The 19,308-nt window shown below is 37.9% G+C and overlaps 1 protein-coding gene across 15 annotated transcripts in view; it reads right to left on the bottom strand.

Annotated features, from left to right (window-relative positions):
* Positions 1-19,308, bottom strand: part of DLG2 (discs large MAGUK scaffold protein 2) — a 963,673-nt gene that overhangs the window by 189,206 nt on the left and 755,159 nt on the right. For all 15 annotated transcript variants that reach the window (XM_056503649.1, XM_056503680.1, XM_056503673.1 and 12 more), the window contains one exon: positions 1,766-1,868. In XM_056503649.1, the coding sequence (XP_056359624.1) occupies positions 1,766-1,868 (103 nt within the window). The remainder of the gene's footprint in view (positions 1-1,765; positions 1,869-19,308) is intronic.

Here is a 19,308-nt window from a genome sequence, read left to right as displayed (position 1 = left end):
TGTAGTGTGTTTTGAGCTATTCAGCTGAAACAGAAAACTGGCTTTGCTTCACTGAGAAGAAGTGATGCAGTTGGGACTAGTCTGCCCTCACCAGGGGTTTTGGGGAATGGAGCAATGACATGGGAAAAATGGAATAAATATCCAGGATAATATCTGATGGATTTCATCAGCATCATTCAAATTATGTGTTCACCAGAAATGAATTTGACACAGGACTGAGCTACTAAAATGTAGAGTACAAGTATGTCAACTAGAAGTTCAATTATAATAGGAAAAAGCTGTCAAGTGATGTATTTTTTTGTGTATTAACAATGGCATGGAACAACTGTGACATGCCAGTGATTGCTACAAGTACCCAGACACCAGGGTGATAATTGCAGTGTAAAATCACCAGACAGCAAACAAGATTGCTGGAACTAATAGGAACATGGTTTCATTCAGAGCCCAGTGCAAATCTCTGTAATGGAATTGTTTTGCAATACTTCTTTGAAATAGCCCTGATTATTTATAATGCATTTTTATATTAATATGTTCCATTTATTTAACTAAAGATAGATATTTTCAATTTCATTTGTTCTCATCTGCCCATTTCTTACAATGGCCTCATTAATTCTGTTTGGTGACTAAAGTACAGATAAACTAATAAATGGATGCTTGATTCTGGATCTGATGCACAATTGTACATTTGACTAAAATAAAATCTGTTTTTCTCCTTGAGTGCTATCACCAGGATCCAAAGAAATGAAAATAAAAATATCCTATTGGATAAATTCTGGAAGTACTAATTCATCTTCCCTAAAAAACCCTGACTGACTGAGCAAGTTATTAGAGCTGTTATTTCACCTATGAGACCTACATATCTCCTAGGCTGGGCACAATCAGGCAGAATCAACTTGAGAATCGAGCTAGAAGTGCTTCCTGAAAAATGGCAACACAGTGCCAGCAAGTCTTCACAGACACTTGTACTTGCTGAATTAATCTGGCAAAAACTTTAAAGTAACAACTACTGAAGAGGAAAACCACCTTGAGCTCCAATCAGAAGGAATTCCTCTCACAGATTCCTTGAGAACCTCACAGTCATTTGGATCACTGCCCATGGGCAACAAGGAGTTCTGCCCTTTAATTCTGGACTCCAATCAGTGCCTACTTCTACCCACTGAAACTAGCTTAACCTCTAGAAGGATAAAAATGAGCAAAATTTGAATGAGATGCATCCTACCTTAACTGTCTTGCATTTTGCTGAATTTCCTGCTGATGCTTTTATTTAGAAAGCTGTCATTTTCTCTAATAAGTAGCTGTTATCTAGGCCTAATTGCCCTGAAGGTACAAGGACTCTGTCATCCAAAAGTAATAACGGGAAGCTCTACACATTCTGCAGGAAGCATTTATCCTTGTCTAATTCCAATCTGATTGTCTGAAGCAATGTCAGATCTTCCTGGCATTTCTGTTCTCTCTCAACCCATCTTTTGCACTACCTGTTTCCAGGAAGAGATTAGAAAATCACACAAAATGAGCACTAATGAGAATAAAATGATTAACTAAGCGTTGATTACTGTGTTATCACATGCACGCTCAAGGAGCACTCTTACAGTTGCATAAAACACTTCTAAAAGCCAAGCCTGTGACAAAATCACAGACAGAATCACTGCAGACGAGCGCTGACGACAGCTGGGAAACCCGCTATGCCCAGCAGGCTCACCCTGCGAAAGGAGCGGCCCCAGAGCAGCTGTGTGCTGCCCAGTGCCCTGCTGGTGACTGCACTTACCCTCTGGCTGGTACTGGGCTATGATGGTGACCGTCTGCCCCGCTCCCTTGAGCGCAGCCGCTGCCTGCTCATGGGTGGCGCCTCGGAGATCGATGCCGTTCACCTGTGCAGGGAACAGACAACAGCTGTGAGTCCCGGCACGGCACAGGGCACACAAGTGGGATTCTGCCACAAATATCCCATGGATGTAAAGCTCAGATGGATGCTGGATGTAGAAGCAAAGTGTGAAATGAAAAAGGATGAGAGGACGCGCCCCAGTACCACTCACCCCACAGTTTGACTGTGCTTATCCATGCAGGTTCTCTGACTGCTATTTTTGGGTGTTTTCTGCTCTACTGGGTTTGCATTTCTGGTTATCTCTCCATCAAGCAATATCACTTAATATATTAGGTTCAAAAGATAAATTTTCTGTGATGCTTGAAGGTCACAGAAGGATACTGCAAGCAAAGAAGCTGCTCCTTCAGTCAAACTCTGCAGGCACAGTCAGTAGCATCAGGAAAACCAGAGATACAGCATGTCTGCTGGCTGCAGAACTCTTAGAGCAAAAACCCCATCTGCTGTTTTCTGTGCATGCAACCCCTCTGATTATTGCTTGGAACTATCCTGTATCTTGCAAAGGACAGCAATGGAGTAGCTGCTACACAGCTTCCTCAACTCTGTTCCACATCCACACACCTGGTTTCTTTTTCTTAACCATTTTTGGCTGCACAAGAAATGGAAGAGGAACAGAGTAGAACAAAGTAGGAAATACACCCCTAAAACTCAGGGGCAGTTTCAGAACTCTGGATTTGCATTTGTGATACATGTTTTGACAGCAGTATCCCAAGGAAGAGACAGAATTCACATACAGATTTATTAACTGTTCCATTAACTTGAATTCTGCTTTCCAGTGGGAGAATTACTGTCTGGCTGTACTGAAGTATGTGAGATTTTTTTTTTATTTATGTATTTATGTTTGTATGTATGTGTTTGTTTATATATTTATCTGTATTTCTTCTCACTTCTACAGGTTTGCATTTTATAATATTTTAGTGAAGAACAGGAAACTTCTGACATGTAACTCAGCAGGACAAAAATCCAATTCTGAATATTGAAGAAAAGAATAAGAATAGAAATAAAGGACAGGTAGAGGAAAGAAAATCATGCCATACAAAGAAAACATGCTAAAACACTAGACTAAAATTCTCAGCTATAGCAAATATTTGTGTTTATGTTTACCAAGTACTATTGCAAGATGGCTAAGCACATATTTAAAAGAAGGGTTATTTATAATTTAAATTTAAACTTCTTTTAAAGGATTACAAAAATAAATTTTCCATAGAACTTTTAAAGTAACAGCTATTGAGCCTGCTATGAATACATTTATTTGGGCCAGTAATGTTTAGAAACTGGCCCATCTTAACTTGCTGTCTTTCATCAAATTTTAGAGAATATGATGCTTTGAGAACACAGTAATTATTTACCATAGAATCACACAGTCATAGAACAGTTGGGGTTGGAAGGGAACTTTAAAATGCCTCTGCAATCAACAGGGACATCTTCAGCTAGACCACGTGGCTCACAGTCCTGTCCATCCTGACCTTGAATGTTTCCAGGGATGGAGCACCCATCATCTCTCTGAGTAACCTCTCTGAGACCTGTGCCAGTCTCACCACTGTCATAATAAAAAATTTCTTCCTTATTTGCACGACAGAATCTAGTCCTTACTAGTATGCAAACAACATATAGACTTACTCTTAGAAAAACTAATTTGTGATAGCAATTATATAAAGCCCAGGAGATACCACAGCTTCTAATCCAGAACACTGCATGATGCTGTGGAACTGTTGACTGTACACAGAAATTATGAGCATGGGGAAAATATAACAGAATAAATTTCATAATTTAATACAGGAGTCCTCAGTTGACCCATCTCCCTGGGATGTTCTAAAGGCTGGCAGAAGCTTTCAAAAAAATGAGCCAAAGGTTGAAAAGCTTTCATTAAAGTTGTGCACTGAATCCTCTGGGAAACACTCACTGAAAGTCAGTCTAGGAATATATGGCCCTAGAGAGCAATAATTAAGTGCATTCTAAAAGAACAAAAGGAGAGAAGCAGAACTTTCAGTGCCATAAAAATCTACCATATTTTAATCTACAACAGTGAAAATACCTAAAGAGGAAGATTATGTCAACTAGGACTTTTCAACCCCTGTTGAGAATAGAAGCTTCCTGTAAGGAACACAAATTAGGGTACTGCTGTAGAAAAAGAGGTGTTTTTCTCAGTGATGGTGTTATTACACTTGATGCTGCATTGCATTGAACACAGATGTATCAGCATGTGGTACAATTACTCAATAACTGAGCACTACAGTCACAGTTTTGTGAAGTGAGCAGAATTCCTAAATTTAAGAACAGTGCCTATATAATGACATAAAGGAAACATCAGCCTTGCTCCTGTGTCTGAAGAAGACAACTTTGAAGCCAAGTAACCTTTCCTTTAAGAGAAAGCTTAGTTTTTATCTGTGTGATTTTCCTTTTCATAACTGGAGTCCTTGAGAGAGTCCCACAAAAGCATAGGATGATCTGAAGAAAAATTTAAAGGAACACTCCTGAATTCCTGAGCTCCTGAGCTGGCAAGATGGATGTGGATTATACCACCTGGTCAGCATTGGAAGGTCCCAAGAGAAAAAAAAATAAAATTGTTCAGGCTTAAGCTCTAATACTAGCTTTGAGAGGACACAAGCCTTTCTTAAGTAATTTAGGAAAACATTGTGGTGGTCTGTAAAGTAGTGTTAATAGTACAGAAGATTTAAACATCATTAATGAATCCCAATAATCTCTCTATAGATAAAAGGAGAGAATGTATGAAAGAATAAGGAAATCAAATGCTTATTCTCCTTCTCTGAGAAACAATAGCTCTATGTCTATGTGAGCTAATAAGTATAATCCTAATAACACATAGAGACTGTGAATGTAAGACAGGAATTTCACTGAAGTTGTTTTACAAGTATTTTTCACTTCTCCACAGAAAAACAAGAAGCCACTGACATGCCAGCTGACTACTTTTTGCCCTTTGCAATCTTGCTCTAGAAGCAATAATTCCTACGATTACAAACACAACACATTGTAGTTAATTAATTTCCCTGAAATGAATTTCACTTCTCTGTTAGGCTATAGCTGGGGATAGGCTTGAGGAACACTTAGAGGTTTGCAAACCAGATTAAGCAATGCTGAACAGGTAAATCACCTGACTACATTAGGTTGCCAAAACAGCAATCTCCCTCTTGAAGACACACAGCTGCAGAAAAAAAAAAAATCAAATGACATTGCCAAATAGAGAGGGAGAGTTCTGTTTTCATGCTGTTTTATTCACCAACAGTGACAGAATCTCACTGCAGGATAATAGGTATTAAATTTAGAAATTACTTATAATTGAGTCTGACTTTGTGAAGAACAAGAACAGCAGATGCTAACTTGATTTCTGGATATCATTTCCTCCTATTTAAAAGCAAATATAATCAACTCCCAAACCTTCTAGCTGAAAATCAGCATATTCACAAAGCAACATTAAATCTTGATGAAAGGCACCATTAGTTTACAATTTTAATCAAATTTTTACCATCAGACCAAAATTAATAAGAATTCAGAGAGAATAAAATAAATAATACTCTGTCTTCCCTCTTCCTTCAAAACACTATCTTAATTTAATGTCTCATAATAATTGTGTGCAGTGACATTTTTCCCTGATATGATTTCATTGCAAATTGTTAAATATGATTAAAATTACTGCTTTTAATTAATTTATCATAATTTATGTGAAGAATAATCAGTAAAATAAAATTTAAAAAAATCAGAAAAAAGGTGCAAATGTGTGCAGGGAAGTTTAATAAATATAAAAGGTATTTTGGTTGTTGTTTTTTTTTGTTTTTTTTTTTTTTTCCTATAATAAATGGACTTGCTTCCTTTAGAATGTATTATACAATAAACAAAGTTGCTGTTCTGAGCTTGACTGCACAGCCCTGATGTCCTGGCCCAGAATGAACTTGACTGCACAATTTCTGATGCCTAACTTCAAAATGAATTTGACATAATGGAAATACGAAGAGCCTGCAGCTTATTCTGAAGTCTGTCTCTTCTGCATGTTTTGAACTGGGAAAAAGCAGTTTGAAAGCTTATAAACAAAGAGGAGTGCTGCAATAGAAGACTGGAGTTGAAAACTATGGTCAAAACTAAATTGAGATGGAAAAAAAGTTTCAACAGTAACTCACAGTAATTACTGGGCCTTTGCATTTGTTGACTCAAAATGAAGCATGATGTACTTCATTTAATACTGAATCATAATTGAATTGAAAAATCAGATTTTACTTTTGGCATAGATTGAACTCTTCTAAAATTTTTAGACTTAGCAAAGAGGGAAGAGTTATATTCCCTCTAAAATATTTGAGTGGCCCATATTAGCAGAAATTTGATTGTAATCTAAACAGACTTGTTGCAGTCTGACTGGCTTCTAGAAAGTGAACATGATTTGTATGTAGTTATTTCAAACAGCAGGTAGCAGAATAATCTGGTTTATTCAGCCATTTCTTTCTTTAGACCACCTTATTTTGTGTTTGTACTGTGGTTAAATGAATACTCAGAACACCTTGTTGGATTGAAAAAGAAAGGAAAAACACATCCTTTCACTGGAGAGAAAACATAAAGGATTCCTTTCATTTGTTCTTTAAGTTGTCACTGGCATAGTACAGACTTTTATACAATAAATCAAAAGGTGAAGCAAGGCATTCTTTTACCAGGGAACAAACAATAGAGCAGAGTTTTCAAGCTCTGTCTAAATTCTTCCCTTTGTTGAAATCACAAAGTAAGAGATTTTGATGACTGAAAAAGCAAACAGAAGTCTGAATAATGACAACTGTTTACATCCAGAATTCCCACTGTTTGCACTAAGAGAAGACACAAAGAACCCTATCTATCTGCCTTAATTCTGCACATCAAATTAAGTATTCTCAAGCACATTATGAAGGGATGAAGGAAAGATGGGCCATGTTCTCCAGCAGTCCTGTTTAGTTACTGGGAATGTAAAACAAGGAACACTGGGAAAACACCCATTAGGGATGATCTGCCCTGAACGTGTGTAAGGAAAAGGTTCCTCACAAGCAGATGGAATAACCATTATACAGAATGGCCCCCACAGCTCTTGGCAACTGACCCAGTCCACCAAAAAGCAGAGTTCTAAGAAACCTGGACATGCTGCCAAAGTACAGCCTATCAGCAGCTTTTTGCAAGGCAAAGGCCACACATGCTGAGGCCAAGGCTCTGCTGGAAGAGCTGTGGAAGTAAAGTGGGCTTAGCACCATGGACACTCTGGGATGTGGCTATTGGGGTGGCACCAAGCAGGGGAAATGCTGATATGGGACAGGTTTTGCCTTGCTACTGAAAAAAGGGAGGGAGAAAGGGAGAGAGAAAGAAAGGAAAGGAAAGGAAAGGAAGGAAGGAAGGAAGGAAGGAAGGAAGGAAGGAAGGAAGGAAGGAAGGAAGGAAGGAAGGAAGGAAGGAAGGAAGGAAGGAAGGAAGGAGGGAAGGAGGGAGGGAAGGAGGGAAGGAAGGAAGGAAGGAAGGAAGGAAGGAAGGAAGGAAGGAAGGAAGGAAGGAAGGAAGGAAGGAAGGAAGGAAGGAAGGAAGGAAGGAAGGAAGGAAGGAAGGAATAATGGGGGAGTCTTCACTCTACAGTTTAACGTTGCTGTATTTTCTGGCTAGATTTATTGCTTTTCTCAATTTTGATCTGAGCCCATACTTTCTACTGTTTAGTAAGAGCTGTGCAGAGAAGCACAGTGGTTTTCTCATCCTGAACGCTGCTGAAAACATAGATCATGTCCCATCTGATGTTTTCCATGCCATGTTTTTATGGGCCAGCAAGTTCAGTGACCTTTTCAATTCTCCTTGTCTGGCTACCTTAGAATTACAATTTTTGCCTCTGGTAAGCTGGTCTTTATGCTCTGAGGAGCTGGACATTCTAGAGGGAAACTCTTCTCTCTCTGGAAAACAAGAACCACTGTGAGGGCATGAGCTGTATCATGCCTTTTTCTGCCAGGAACTTTAAGGAGGCAGCTAAGCCCAAAGAAGAAGATATCAAATCATATTTGGAGCAGAAAAAAATAATATTATGTTCTTAAAGAGGTGTCTTGCACACACTGCCTTTTACAGTAGGAACCAACAAGATTTATGACTCACCAGACCACATGAATCATTACAAATGGCATCTGTTAAGGCTAAAACCATAGACAAAGACTTGTGTTTTAATCCAAACAGTACAGAAATTCTGATACAAGATCTGCTTCCCATGTGATTGTAGATTTATGAATGATGCCAGATTTGCAAACTTTGAGACTGAAATAATTTCACTGAATGGCATCTTAAGGGCCATTTCTCCTCAATTCCACCAGAATTTCTCAAAATTAGTTTAATAAATAAAACTAGTTTAAGAACTAAATGACAGCTTATGAAAAGGACACTGGACTTACTGGAGCCTTAATGGACATGAAAATTATTTTATCCAGATCACTAAATAGCTACCAGCTTGTTCAAGTACCAACCTGAACTGGATGTGATTCAGCAACTACAAGGTGATCAATGGTATTTTGTCATATTACTAAATGGCAAAGTTGAGACAAAGGAACACCTACTTTTTGCATATTAAGCCAACTGGTATTACCTGTAAAAAATACCTATGGGAGTACTATACTAGCTAATAACACAGGCCAGTGTCTATCAGCTGATTTAAAAATAAATATAAAGAATATTTTTCATCCATTTTATACATGAAACATCCATCAAATACAATTCTTTGCCATTGTTAAAATGGAGAGCTCATAATTACTTCTTAAATTCAAACTTAGTTGCTACTTTTTTAATTTTCTCCTTCTGTGTGGTCGCTCAAAACCCCTTTTATTCCTGCCAGCACCTAATTTCATGGATCTCACTGTCATCTTTTCAAACATTCACACATTCCTTCTCCTTTGCACTTCCTGCTCTCTTTCTACTCTGAATTGGTAAAATATCAAACTGTCCCTCCTCCAGCTTTTACTTTACACACGACTGTTACTTCCATTCACTTTCCTTTCTTTCTGAAATATTCCTCTTTCTCTTTAATTCTGTTTTCAGCATTTGTATTTTCTTGTTTCTTGCTCTCATCCAGGGTCATTTACACATATCCCTTTCAGAAGCATTTATTCCATTTACCTTGATGTCCAAACACATCTAAAAGGTATTTTTCCTTATGCAGCAACTGTTCCCTAAATTAACTCTTATATTTGCAAGCATAAGTGAATGAATATAACTAAGCCAGCATTGTTCAGTATTACTCTTAATGCTGCAGGGTTTTTGCTTCACATTTGAATTTCAAAGGATAGTATAAGCAGAAATAATGATTGAAACTGTCTTGCTTCTGAAATGAGGTAAAGCTTTCCATTTTAACAAGTTCCTTATACCTCAAAGATGATAAGAACTTAATTTCAGCTGAAGCCAACAAGAAATAGGTACCTGGGAACTGAAATAAAAAGGCAAAACAATTTTAGAGGCTGCTTAGAGACAGAAGTGACCCTGAGCACTGAATTGAGATGAATTAAAAAACTGAAATCCTTGCCTTGAGCTCTGCTTGATTGTGTTTTCATATTTCCACATCCAGAGTATGGCACTGTGGCCCATGAGAGGTGAGATGGCCACTAGATTGTGCCATGGCAAATCCATACTGAACTCAATCATGAGGCAATGTGTCAATGGCTGAATGCTAGATTGTCTCATTAGAATGATGTAAGTGAATCTTCAGTGCTCACATTTCATATTAAAACTCCCTGAATCATAACATTCAAAATTTATTTGTGGCTCTATGGATGAAGATTATGACACAGACACTTTGAATAGACAAAGCTCCATACTCTCAAATAAACCATGTTTTTTATAACCAGTGGAAAGGAAATAGCTCTTGTATTCTCTAAGTGATTTTCCTTTTGTTGCTACTCTGGTGGCTTGCTTGTTCAGATTCAGGACATATCTATCTTGTTTTTCAAAAAAAGATCTCAGAAAACTTCTCCAACAAACTATTGCAGATATCCCTTCAATAACCTATTTAATGGATGGCCAATTTCTATTACTTCACAGCTTGTGTCATATGATAATTTTTTTAATTACTCAGAAACCCAAAACTGACTGGGCAATAGAGCAGAATGATTCCTGGAGACTAGTTAGTTTGAGCATGAGGCAAAGGTCCAGCCTGGGGCAAAGCTCAGGGATTTTAGCCACTTCGTCCAGCAGTATCAGCTTGGCTTTCACTTTTTCATTGCCAGCCTGGCAGTGCAGCAACTCTTAGGGGTACAAACCTCATTGCAAACCTTCAGTGTATTAGATGTGATATAATTCTGCTTGACAGTGTTACACCAAAATTTGCCAAGTCAGAATGTTTGAACTGAATGTGCACTCCTCCTTGAACTATAAGGAGCTGAAGAGCAAGCAGTCTGGCATGAGACCATTTCTACTCATTGAGGCAATAGTAAAATGAATATTTTAGAGGTAACTGATAATTTAATCACAACAGAAATCATTCACAGACTAGTCTAGGCCAAGTTACTAGCTGTGTATGACACAGAACTGACAGGTCTGATAGCTAACACACTTGGGGAAAAAAGATATACCTTATTCAAGAGAATTGTTGGTATCATTTATTAGCTGCTGATCATGTGCTTGAAATGTGAGAGTTAAGCTAGGAAACAACTACTGCATGAAGACAATTCCACTGTATGCCACAGACTGCAGAAAGATGTGGGTGAGGAGTGGTGGTGGGGAGAGAGAAATCCAGCTGGAAGACAAATTCCTAGATTAATGAGATTAAATTATGCAGCAGTATATGCAGCATTCCAGAATATGCTGCTGGTAATTTTTCCCCCTAGAATCTCCATTAAGCTTTTGTATTTTTAAAAGTAATCTCTTTTATTTTGAAGTTCCAAAGTGGCAAATCTATAAGCTTCTCTGGAAATACAACCACTTGCCCTGATTACAAAGTAAATGCCTCATATTTACTTCCAGTCATCAGATTAGATACATTTACCAACAACACTGAAAAGCAGTTTGCTACCAGCTCTCATCCCCAAGATTAACTTTCCAGATGGAAGTGTTAATATGGACAAAGTTCACACTACATTAAAATGAATTTTTACTGTCAATGGGGATGCTAGAGTTTTTCTGACATGAGTTCTAAACTCCACAACCTCATGAAAAAAGACTTTGTTCTTTTCAAAGAGCCACTTTAAACACATAAAAGAGAGTCTTTCCAAGAGCATAAATCAGTGTTTGCACCCAGCTTTTCTTCACCAGGCTCCCAGCTGACTTCTCTACCTTTAAATCTCTCTTGTACAGAAAAGTTGCACGGGTGTCTCAGTTTTGTGAAATGTTTTTGGCTCATCATGATGACAGTGAGTACTGAACATATGTCTGCATGCATTGTGAGGGGTGAAACTGAGTTTATCTGGAAAAGGCAGAGCACTGTGCACCCAGATGATCCCATATAGACATAAACCCTCACCCTCAAATCCCAGAATTCCCAGCATTGCCAGCAATATCTGAGCTTACATTAAACAGCTGCTTTGCCCAGATCTTTCCATCAGATCTTGCCATGACAACATCTTTGCTTTTCTCTGCTTTTCTCTAGTTTTTGGGGAGGCTTATGACCTGCTACTCCATAAAGATGTTAATAGGTAGATTACAGGGGCTGCAAATTTGCAATAAAATGACATTTATGACTTCTTCTCTGTGACTAATGTTCTTTCAGGGACAAAATTAAATTTCATGATTTATTCTTGAAAAACTCATCAAGATTATTACTCCTTCTTCTGCTGTTTTCTACGTATATGCAAATGGATTGATTGTTTCTCCCAGAAGTTTTCCCTGAAAATTGGGCAGCCTGTTCTATACTCCCAAATATTCCTTCAGTTCTTGAATAAAATTATGAATGGTCTGGATGTAATAGTTCTTTAAGCATACAAGAATCTTAATCTGCTTACAACATCTAAGCCATCTAAGTTCTAATTTGATTTTGCCTAAGTCTACTTTAAGGGCTTTCTGTTTCTTCACAATTGCCTTAATTGGATAATTGTGGATCCATCTCTTTTTAAAGACAAAACGAAACAAAAAAGTCACTAAAGGTGTAAACTCTCATGTTCTCACTTTTGAACAATCTTCCTTCCAACTCTTTGGGAAATTAATTTATTGTTTGGTTTTCTATTTCCATCAAACATTTTCTTGATGTCTTTTCAAATTCTTGAAAGTACAGCCCATTTTACATCTTGCCCTTCTGAATTTCCCCCCAGATTTTACCTAACATTTATATATTTTTAAGACTTGGGCTGTTATTACCACATGACTAACTCAGCTTTCACTGTTACAATGTTGATTACTTGAGTTTCACAACTGCAGCAAGCTGGTTTGGAAGTTCATATTACTTCCTCATTCCCTTTCAGCACGAAATCATAAAAATTGCTCTACACTATAGGCTTACTCAAGGCCAAGCAGTGTTTCATTGTTTCCTTCTCCCATTTTTTGGCTATTCTTCCTTAGTAGTGAGAATAAAATCTAGAATTATCTGATTTACATTTGTTTTTCCATATTGTTCACCAAAACCAGGTGAATAAATGTTTGGTCAGTTTGGATGGGATTTATTTCAGTAAAGGGAAATTATACCAAATTCATTATAATATGTGAAAAAAAATATAGTTTTTACAGCAAAATGGTCATCTGACCCATGTAAAATGTCTGCTTTAGGTCAAGGTAAGATGTACTCAGAAGTGGCTACACCTTTCTGCTAGCTACAGAAAGGGCCTGAAGGGTTATATACACTCTGTGCTTCCCAACATGAGCAAAGCCTGAATTTATATCAATCCATTAAATATTTCTAAGGAGCTTAATCTACCTGTCCTTCTAGCTGGTGTCATCCCATTAACATATGGCAATGCCTGTGCTCTCAGCTTCTTTCCAGAGGTTTTCTTTTTACAGAGCTGTCACATATATCACCTACCATTCAGTATCACTCCTTTGGATATGTTTAGCAACACATTCTTGCTTGATTTTCAAACAAATTCTACTTTTAAAGAGTCCAATCAGGTGCACTAATCTACCCATTTAAATCACTGCTCTGATTATAAATCAAAATTTTCAACATACAGCAAACGGTGCTCTTTACATTATTATAAAGCAGGTTTACATAGTTCACACTAAGTAATAGTTAACACTATTACTGACTAAGTAGGATTAATGTTAAAAACATTACAGAGTCTATAGAAAACTGTAGCTAAAGGCCTCAGAAATTGATAGACTGTCCCATGCCCAAGGACAGTCATAACTACTCACACTACTACAGGGAAAAGGATAAGGATATGGTCAGTGCCCCTGCAAACAATTCCTGTAGGGCAAAGGGAGTATCTGCTCCAATCCTGACACTATTACACAAGAGGGACCAACTGATGATTCAAGGAGAAAAGATACCAGGCCCTATAGAGATGTTTCAAACATTTTCTGAGACAGCTGCGTTTTGGAAAAAAAAAAAATCTGAGAAGAGAAACCAAATGGTATTTGCTATTTATCTTAGTTTTGTCACTAGGTAACAAAATGCACTATTTGCCCTGAGCAGTTGTACTTTTACCATGAACAAAATATCCAATTTAAATTAGAAAACTGAAAGCTTCTCTGTACCAAAGTAAGGGAAATCAGTTTGAAGGTCAAATATAACTAGCAAATAGAAAGCATAAATATTTGCTGTCAGTAAGCACAGAGTCCTTACATTCTATCCTGCTTTATATGGACATCTTTGGAGTAGAAATTGAAGAATACTCTGTTTTCTCAAATGCATACTGTATTTTTAACTACAGGTGTGACTGAGAAGGTGGGTAGGAGTTGTGTGGGAGGAACCAAGTACAATGAAATGTTTAAACTGTTCATAAGGGATAGCAAATGTCTCACAAAAAACAACAGCAGGACGATGCACAGACACAAGACAAAATCTGATTAATATACGATCCCTCTGCAAGGGAGAACCTTGTATAAAACACCAGAGACAATACTAAAGTGAGATGCTCAAATACTGGCATTACAGATTGGGTTTGTATAGTGCCATGTACCAATGACAGAAAACCCCACAGAGTGTCTCTGAAAGCCCCTTCCCAACCCACAGTTGTTTAATTCTCAGAAAGCAGCACAGGAAAGAAGACAGTGTCTTTCCCCATATATGAGTACATCTGATACTACAGCGAATCAACAGGAAAATCACACAGAATGCTTTGGTTAACTTCCTTCACCTGATTCAGGTTAGATGAGAGGGGAAATGGAAGTATTATGAGAGTACTATGTGTGTCTTTGCAGTGCAGCCTGCTCTTTTTCTATTCTTTCCTGCTGCTGTTGAGCAATCACCCTCCAGAAAAGTTGTTTTATTCCCTTAGGGTAACCTGTGGATGCATTGCCTGGGAGCAGTCATCTTGCTCCAGAGCACGTAGTCTGCTTTTTCTCTTGATTCTACTTTCAGGCTCCAAGTCATGCTGCATCCAGCCATAGTGAACATAAGGCATTTCTACAGCAGAATGAAATAAAACTGATCCTGCTTTTATGGCTCACGATTTTATGTTACTTTCATTTGCCATTAAGGAAGCACGATGTTAGCTGAAAAAGCAAATATATATTAAAAGGGCAAACACACATAAAATGTGAGATGCAGTTTAAGGCACCTAAATATAGGTATGAATGCATGTGGTGTTTAAACTTAAAAGTCAATACAGATAATATAGCTTACAGAGAAATTCAGCCTGCTCTATACAGCTCACAGTTGGCCAGCTCAGCTGTTCTCTTGCCTCCTTTGACATTAATGGCAACCAGACACACAGCAAACATGTAAATGTCTAAATGAAAGTATCTCAATCTGAGGTTTAATCTTGCACAAAGACACAAAATTCAGTAACTTCAAAAGATAAGATTCAAATGCAAATACTTGCTGTTAAGCCTCTAGGCCTGTTAATTCACTGTAATTCTCCCATTTTTTTACAACTTGATAGAGCCTTACAAAAAATTATGAAACTGTTTGAAAAGAAATGTCATCATAGGAATTCAAAGAACAATATGCACTATTTCTGTGAAACTGTTTTCTGAATTCTGCTGGTGAACTTGCATGTATAAACTAATTCTCTCTGTTTTAGGTCCTGTACCTGTTGAAAAGTTGTCCACTTGGCACTGAAAATGCTTTGAAGCATTCAGGCTAGGACACCAAAAAGAAAGACTGATGTTTTATCGAGATTTTGATTTGACATTATAACGCAGAAAACAATGTGCCATTTTTTCTTTGAGAAGGATTGTGTTGCTTCTCTTGCCTCCCCAGGGATTTCCCCTAAAAATTGCAGTGTATTCACAATGTACATCTTTCCTGAAATTACAAGACTTGTACTGCTTTCTGTTGGGGCATATGCACAATGGGTGGCTATTTTATACATATGGCTCATGGAAAGAATTTGTTCTAATGCAGGTGGTTTTGACTAACCAACACTGGTTTCCTATTGCTGTTTTAATAGCAAAAATATCCCATAGCATTGGAAGTAGAACTTAAAACTGCAAGAATGGCATCAAGGAACATTACATTTTATTTTTATTGAAGACTGCATTCTTGTAACAGATGGAGAACTTGGGGTTACATCTGAGTTCAAGCAGTCTCTAAACTTGGCCCAGATTTCTAAAATGATTTTAAACAAATCACTTAACACACTGGCACCTCATTTCTGCTGCTCTACAATGGAAATGATTTTTCCATCGATATTCTGAACTGTTTCCTGTGGCCTGTTAGTATCTGAAATGAAAATTAATCTGGGTGTGCACATGTAGTAAATCAAGGATTAATGTCAAGTAGAATTCAAAATGCTACTTGATAATAGTTACAATGTATTTAGTAAGAGGAAAACACTACAGGGAGGGATATATTTCTAGTACAATAATGAACTTACATTGGTGATGTGTGTGTAACTTCATTTTAAAGACATTCAGAAATGAGAAAAAAATATTTAGTCAGGTGGTGACTCAAAGAAGTAAAATGAATTATAGCCAGAAAAAACCCTCTCAGGGAGGAACCCTGATCTTCTTATGAGCATAACACAAAAAATTCATTTTTGGGCTAATTGAAATGGTTTAATATCTAACAGAGATTTTCCATGATTCTTCACTTGACCTTCAAGGTTCAGATAGGATTCATGTGTTCCCTCTGCACAGGAGCATAGGGAATATCAGCCTTCTTTCTGAGATATTTTTCAAACATTTCCAATTAACTGAAAATAGGAAAAACCCCGTTATTCCCTTCTCTCCTGAAATTTCAGCCAGTTTCTGAAGGCAGGCTGCTGTCATTACTGATCCTGGGCTGCCACCTGGTGGCATTTGAGGAAAAATAAATTCAAATTTCACTCGTCCATGGAGCCAAGGCTGCAGCACCATCCTTCCCAGTGGGTTGGACCCCTCCCTCTCACATCCTGACTGCCAGGCACAAGGAGAGGCAGAGACTGTGGGGTTTGTCCAAGCCTTGTTGCCTGACTCTGGGATGATGTATATATACATCCAGTGTCTCTCCAAGGCAATGCAAAGCCTTGCTGGGTCTCACTGGTGGATTTGCAGTCTATTTTGGGTATTTTTATTGGTACATTCCCAAAGGTGAGAATACACAACTCTCAACCAGTCAACATGGCCATATTCACAGCACAGGCAGGAATTAGGAGAGAGCCTATGATCCTCAGTGTCCACCTGGGAGACTGAGACTTAGGAAAATGAAGCACCTTGCTTCAGACAGAAGGAAACCAGCTAAATTATTAAATGGATTAAATTGACTCACAGAACCGTTTGGGTTGGAAGGGACCTTTAAAGGTCACCTAGTCCAACTCCCTTGCAATGGGCAGGGACAACAATGAAAGACATAGCATTCTGAAAGATAATAAATATTAGAGGGATTGGCCAAAAAGCAGGTCACAGCACGTTGTAAAGACATGTAAAATATCACAGTAGAAGAACTCTTGTGGTTTCATTGTAATTCTGCTATACCAATCCTGTAAGAAATTAAATTCAGATATCTAAATCACTAACCAAGCTTCAGCTGATTAGAAATAGCAGCTTTGAGGGTACTATTTGTTCTTGTTAATCAAATTTGTCATATTTTGAATAAGAAATGGGAAAAGTATTTCTGTAGGGAAATAAGTATTTCTGAGGGAAGAAACAAGAAGGAACAAACAGAGAGAAACAGACATTTTTTCTGCAGTCCTTATAAAATTAAGGTGTCTGGGACCCTTCACTAGACAATGGCACAAGATTAGTGAGATCTGTGCATGCAACTGGTTTTGTTTGAATATGGAAAAATGGATCCATAATAGTTATTTGTGACTAAGTAAGTAACAAGGCCCTGACTGGGTGATTGCCTGGGGATATGTACACTGTCTAATTTAGTAATAATTTCCATCCCTCTCTGCTCAATGAACAAATGGACAACCCTTGCACGACAAGTAAATGCTGATGCAACACTAGTAACATTAATTAAAACTCATGGAAAACATCACTACAAAACTGACAAAATTAGAGTTAAAAATTTTACCATGGCTGTAGCATATAGTTCTAAATGTATCCCACTTAAAAATAAAAGAAAACGGACTTCTAAATTTGTATTTGAACTTCTGGATTTTTGAATACAATGTACTGTGAAAGGCTTTGATCTTATCAGTTTCTTTCAGTCAGCCCTATTTTGCTGCATCTAACCAAAGAAAAATAAATTGCATAATTGTCCTGAAGAAACTTCTGTTTCTTTTCTTTGGGCTTCTTGTCTGTGCTCTTCTTGACACAGGCCTTTGAACTTGCTTATCTCTTCATAAATAGAACTTTATAAGAATCTATTTTGATTTTCTTGCAGTTCCCTAGAAACTTTCTACTTGGAGAGCTCTTTAAGGCACTGTTGGGAGGAAAGGGTTAAAAGCAGAAAATTCCAGAGAAGGATTTGAGATTCCAAGAAACCTTGAAGATGAGAATGGCAAGGCCTGGAGAATACCAGTGTGGAAATATACCCTTTAGACTATGCCCACTAATGTCCATGCCCTGTCTGTTTTGAGAAGTAGAATTCTGTTCAGAGATGCTGCAGGTGTTGGGAGAGACCTGGAGGCACTCTCAGGGACATGCTGGAGCTCCCTGTTTTGGGAGAGAGAAGAGCAGAGCTCAGAGACCATAACAAGCACAGAGATCACAGCATGGTGGGAAGCTCTGTGTGCATGAGCCCCCAGTGAGTGGGTGCAAAGAACTGCCCTGACACCCCTTGGTGTGGGCTGAGCCTGATGGTTCCTGCCTTCCCACTCTGTGTCTGCACAGGTGCTTTGGGACCCTCCAGTTAGGTAATGAAACAAATTTACTCTTTGCATTTCAGATGCAGTCTTGTGGTTGCTCTGCCTGCCTGCCAGTGCTGACTCCCACCAGCACCTAAACACCTTTTACTTGCTCTTTCTCATTTTTTCTTGCAGCACTTTTAAGGAACAGGTCTAGATAAAACACTGTTGTGATTCTCACAATGTCAGGTTACTGTCTCCCTTTGGTGATAACAACCAGATTTTCTATATACTGCACAATACCTCCAGCCACTTTTTTAAAACTTTTTACAAAACCTTGACAGGTGTAAGGTAAACTCACTTTTCATAGAATAGGCCAAGACAATCCTTAGCAATGTAGGAAAACCATATCCAGCTTACTTAATAATTTAAACATTGCATAACCACATCACAAACCATCCAGGCTGAAGCCATCTTCTGCCCTTTACTATAACGAATTACAAGCAGGGATGCAGGATCCACAGGGATAGAAGGCACAACAGTGGGAGGCAGATACTGCAGCCTAGTGTGCTCATCATTTACCTGGGATAAATAATTCCTGTGTTTCAGCTCTTTGCCTTAAGGCTATTGTTGTGCTTCACATGAAACAGTCACATCTGTATCAATTTGGGATGGTTTCTTTTTTTGTTGGTTTTTTTTTCCCTCGGTAAGGAATGTGAATAATGTCAATGGATATTTAACTACATTTTCAAAGCTTTCATTTTTATTCAAATTCCTTTCTATCCAGATTATTTCAGTCAGATGTTCGATTACTTGAGAGAGCCTAAAACACAAATGTTATGGTTTTAAAATGTGTGATATCAATATATACATGAAGAAAAAATTAAAAAGATGTTTTTGAGCCTAAGTATGCAAAATATAACCTCAGGCAACAAAGCATTTCATCCAATAAAATTTGAAAAGCATTTCAGAAGGATCATCAAATTCATCAGCGTCAGAGAGCTAATTACCATAACCTAGTTAATTTCCTTGTTGTAGTGCAGTGAGCTATTTGCTAAGCAGTTAAGTGCACACTAGATGGCAGCCTGAGTATAGATGATTTCATCCTACTGCCTGTTCTCCAAGAAAAGGTGAAATTGAGAAATATCCTTGGTCTTAGCAGTGTGTTTTGGGAAAAATGAAACTGGATGATGGGCCCAAATATGGAAT

This window comes from Oenanthe melanoleuca, chromosome 1 (genome assembly GCF_029582105.1).
Source record: "Oenanthe melanoleuca isolate GR-GAL-2019-014 chromosome 1, OMel1.0, whole genome shotgun sequence".
Lineage (NCBI taxonomy): Eukaryota > Metazoa > Chordata > Aves > Passeriformes > Muscicapidae > Oenanthe > Oenanthe melanoleuca.
Note: the sequence above shows the minus strand (reverse complement) of the source record. Positions and strands in the feature narration are given on the sequence as shown.